The 5,026-nt window shown below is 43.6% G+C and overlaps 1 protein-coding gene across 1 annotated transcript; it reads right to left on the reverse strand.

Annotated features, from left to right (window-relative positions):
- Positions 1-983: 983 nt before the first annotated feature.
- On the reverse strand, positions 984-3,722 carry LOC119551818 (CCAAT/enhancer-binding protein). The gene has a single exon (XM_037861379.1). The coding sequence runs from the start codon at positions 3,181-3,183 to the stop codon at positions 1,804-1,806; it is 1,380 nt and encodes a 459-aa protein (XP_037717307.1). The 5' UTR covers positions 3,184-3,722; the 3' UTR covers positions 984-1,803.
- Positions 3,723-5,026: the final 1,304 nt, after the last annotated feature.

Here is a 5,026-nt window from a genome sequence, read left to right on the forward strand (position 1 = left end):
TTTGGGCTTTCTCTGGCGCGTTAATTTGTCGGTTTCTCGAGTTGCATTAATTCTTTTTCGCTTTGTCGTTTATAAATTTGCTTTTCGTTTCGGGTTTGTCTTACTGTCAAATTGTGTCAACACGGTCGCCTCGCGATTGTCTGGGGTCCACCGCATTCCCTTTGGGCCCTGGTGCCCTGGTGTCCCAACTGTCGCGCCTGGCAGCCCGAAATGCATTGCCTTGTCTTATTTGTCCCATCGGAAGACAGAAGACACGGCCCAAAAGAAAGACCCTACCCCTATCTCTCTTCTATCTATCTTCGGGGCCCATATGATGCGTCTCTTTCTAGTCTCTCGCCCCAACAGATCGCCTTTGTCGCCTAAATATGGCCGACATTTAATTAGACATTTTTTGGCAGGGCTTTTCACATCATATTGTGTGTTGGGCTAATTGCAGTTTTGGGGCTGGGTTGTGGAAATTAATATTTTTAAATGGTTCATATTAAAATAATATTTAAGTATAGTTCACTTTATTAAGGGAAATCACTACAGCGAAAGCTTCAAGTATAAATAAATGTATTCATAAAATAGCTATTTAAATTTTTAACCAAAATAAATGAACTGAAAATTATTTTAAACTTTAAAGAAAACATGAAAATTATTAAAGCGATTGTGCTAAAAAATTAAATAAGGCTAATATGTTATACAGATAAATAAAATATAAAAAAGGCAAAGCTGTAGCAAATTAATTGTAAGGCAAACAGAAATGTTATGCTGATACATACTCTAATACTCACTTTATTAATGAAATGCAAGATTGTTAAAATTTTTAAAATGGACTGAAAAACAATGAATAATTTAAAAAATACAAAGCAATGATAAAATCATACAAACTTTATATTGCATGATAGAAAACACTTTTAGCTGAAATACATAAAAAATAAAAACTCATCACCACAAGTTTCTTTGTATATTGTAAATTTTATTTAATTTATTTAGATTTGCTTTACAGTTTTCTTTGTTGTTTGTGTATATTTAATTTACGAATATATAAATTAAAATGAGAACATTGCGTTGGCCTTACAAATTAATAGCATTCATATCTTCTACGCTCTCAGAAGCGAACTGGTCGAATTCGCTAGAAAATGGTTATTTACGGGCAGGGCTTATTCTTTTCTTCGAGGGGATTTGTGCAGGTAAAGCGGTTACTTGATGTTCCGGGCTTAAGAACTAGTGATTTGCTAATGTTTGTGTTTAAAGCAGGGGGCTGGGGGCGTAGGAGTGGGCGTGGCATCAAGCAAAGAGCAAAGCCGCACACCATTCAAGAAATGTACAAATTTGAATTAGATGTATAAATAGTTTTCATTTGTTGTATTTTATCTCTTTCCTGCGTGTTATTTTTTTTTACATTAATATTTTTAACATTTTTCTTTGGCTTAACTTTATGATAAGATATAATGTATAAGATTATGTATAAAAAATGTGCGAAATATATGTTACAGTCGTTAAGAATTAAGTACAAAAATATGCTTTACAGTGATAACAAGAAATGGGGGAGGGTGTTTTTTGTTTATAATAAAATGTACAAAGGAATGCCAGAGGTTTTGGCAAAAAAGAAAAGGTTGTAAACGATATTCGATGATCGTTTACAGCCCCAAGAAAATGATCAGCAGAAGGAAAATGGATCTTACGAGCTACCCACACAGCGTTTTGAATCTTTGATTTAACAGAGTCTCTCACACACACACACTTACAGACTGGAAAGCACATTCACACACACCCAGGCAGTCTTACACACACACGCACACACTATCTTTGTATCTGCTACAGCGAATGCTCATTGGTGTTGAGGAAGCTGCGGCAAACGCGGCTCACTTCGGGATTGGCGTGGTTCATCAGCTGCATGTAGATCTGCTTGTGGAGCTGCAGCTCGTTGGTCATCTCGCTGAGCTGCCGGATGAGGGCGTCCTTCTCCTTGAGCAGGCTCTTCACCCGCTCCTCCACCTCCCGCGACCGCACCTTGGCCTTCTCCCGGCTCTTCCGCACCGCGATGTTGTTCCGCTCCCTCCGCCGGCGGTACTCGTCCGTCCCCTTGTCCACATGCTTGTTGCTGTGCTTGCGATGCTGCTGCTGCTGCTGGTGCTGCTGATGTTGCTGTTGCGCGTGCAGCTTGCTGTGCTGCTTGAGCAGATTGTGCGCCCCGGCGGCGGCGGCCAGGTGAGGCAGGTTGTGGTGGGCCAGGACATTGGCCGTTGTCAGGTTGGTGAACTGGCTGCCGTTGCTGCTGCCCGTGCTGCCGTTGCTGCCATTGCTGCTCGGCGTGGTGTTGCCGCCGTTGAGGGGGTTCCCTCCGCCGGACAATCCATTTGCCCCCGCCCCATAGCCATTGTAGAGTCCTGCCCCGTTGCCCATGAAGGCTGCCTGCTGGTTGGCCGCCTCCTGCAGGTGTCGCCTGTACTCGGGATCGATGGGCTCCTCCTTGATTGTACTGGAATCGGAGCCCACGGAGCTGTTCTCGTCGCTGGAATTGTTGTAGGTGGCATGAACGGGCTGTGGCATGTAGGCCAGAGCGTTTCCCGCTCCACCACCTCCGCCACCACCGCCTCCTCGGCCGCCGTAGCCATGCTGATTCCGCAAGGTCTGCTGCTGCAGGACCTTGGCTGCCGCCGACACCATGCCACTGGGTGGCAAGGTGGCCGAGAGACCACCCGGACTGGTAACCATATCGCTGAAGATGCCCAGCGTTTCCGTGTCCCTGAACTGATCGTCGATCAGGTGCTGCAGATCGAGGGTGATCTCCTGGGTGGTCAGCTCGTCCAGGTCCGTTTGGGTGGTGTACTGCTGCAGCATTTGCTTCTGCAGCAGGTTGTTGTTGCTGCCCAGGGCGGCCACCTGTTGCATTTGATGCATGGCATGCTGCTTCACAAGGAGTGCCGCATCCTGGGAAGTGTTGTTGTTGGCATCGGTTGTCTGTTGCTGAGGTTGCTGCTGCTGTTGCTGCTGTTGTTGCTGCTGCTGTTGCTGTTGCTGCTGTTGCTGTTGCTGCTGCTGCTGCTGTTGCTGCTGCTGTTGCGCCGTGGACATGGCCGTCAGGGTGATTTGGCCAATGGTGGCCTGCTGCAGCGGCGGCTCCTTCTTGAGGTCCAGCTGGGCCAATGTCTGAACGGCATCGGCGTACATCTGCGGCGACTCCATGTTCAGCATTTTCAGTTGCGCGAAGGAGGGTAAAATCTTGATGCCTTGTAGCGCGTTAATTTTGGATGTTTTTTTATAGAGTTCAGATTTAAGTTTAAATGTTTTTCCAAGTTTTTTTTAAGGCCTAAAGCATTGCACTGAGGTAAGTGGGTCTTTGGAAATGTTTGTTTATAATATCTCTGGTTATATTTGAAACTTCATTTTAGGCTGCCTAAATGTTCACTGCAGCCGAGCATTTTCGCTTCGTTTATATTTTTCAAATCTTTTGTTGTTGTTATTAAATTTGTGGTGTATTTATTTTTTATTTGTTAACTGCACTTCTCCGGCCGCACGCGTTCGAACGACTGAAGTGCCGCAGCAGTGATGCAACAGATTTTATACGAGACGGGCCGACGACTGTTGTTGGTTTGCCGTTTGTATCTGCGGCTGCGATGGTGATGGTGTTAGAAACGCTCCTGAAGAACCGTTAGCTGAGCGAGCTTTTCTTTGATTTTCAGTGGTTTTTCAGTACTACTCGTCGACTTTGCCAAGCGGAGAGCGCGCGTCCGTCGCCGACAAATGGTAAATTGTAACTGTGACAAAGCGCGAACGCGCGGCCAAGTGAAAAAGTCTTTGGCGCAGCGACGCAGCCGAAGAAAAAAGAAAATGAGCGGGCAGCGCATGTAACACACACACACATACACATACCGCTCCCCATTAAAGCCCCAAAACGCCAAAACGTCGACGTCGCCGTTACTGCGCCGTCTTTACAACAAAAGCAATGGCAACAGCAACAGCAACAGCAAAGCATGAGCACAGCACGAGCAAAGCAAAAGCAAAGGCAAAATACAACTACCTGTGGATGAGAGCGAGAGCCAAGATCAGGTAAAAAAGCAAAAGTTTTTCCCAATCACTTTTACTCTCGTCGCAAGGCAGTTCACTTGGCAAGTTCTTGTTTTTACTGCCGCAGGCAAAAAGTCCAAGTGCCAGGCCATTAAACGTAAATAATATGCATTTTGGGCTTTAGCTGTGAGTTTGGGGTATCAGTATATGATTTTTAGAGATACGACTCAAGTAACTGCAAACGGAAATGATATTAGCTTAAAAGATAATCAAGATTTCTAGATAGATAGAGCTATTTGATTTATAGCTGCCCAGTAAAATAATATTTTTGTTATATATAAATATTTCTATATCAACTTTGAATAATTATTTTAGCATTTCGATTAATTTTTTTAATTTTTGCGACCTCTTAAGTGGATAAAAGTGATTTTTGTCAGTGTAAATTGAAAAAATATTCAAATATAAAGATCATCAGATTAAGAAATAGATAGTGAAAAATATTTTAATAAATTATTAATTAAGGAATTTTGATTTGCTAAAGTACACCGCTCTTAAATATTTAATATGTCATAAAGAAATATGTTCCAAGAAAGCATATCATTTGTTTCTGCGTAGTACCCATTTTTATTTAAATCCGAACCTTCCATTAGAATTGTATATTTCGTTGGGTATTTCATCAATAAACCCAATGCACCGTTATTCGCTCGACCGTGTGACGTCACACAAAGGGAGACCCAAAAGGCACCCACACAATCTGAAGAAAACACAGATACAGAAACAGAGAGACAAAGTCGACTGCGCAGCCAGCGTTTATTTTTTATTTTTTCGGCTCTCGCTTTCATTTTCGTTTGCTTTCGGCTTTTTTGGGAGAAGAGGCAGCCAAAGCTATACGAAAAAAAAAAACATAAGAAACAACAACACCACGCCCGCATAAACCGGCAATCCACTTCGTAACCCCCGACCCCCGATTTTTGGGGGCCTAACCCACTCCGATTTGTGTTTAGACTCCCATTTTTTTCGCCTTAGAAAC

This window comes from Drosophila subpulchrella, chromosome 2R (assembly GCF_014743375.2).
Source record: "Drosophila subpulchrella strain 33 F10 #4 breed RU33 chromosome 2R, RU_Dsub_v1.1 Primary Assembly, whole genome shotgun sequence".
Classification (NCBI taxonomy): Eukaryota; Metazoa; Arthropoda; class Insecta; order Diptera; family Drosophilidae; genus Drosophila; species Drosophila subpulchrella.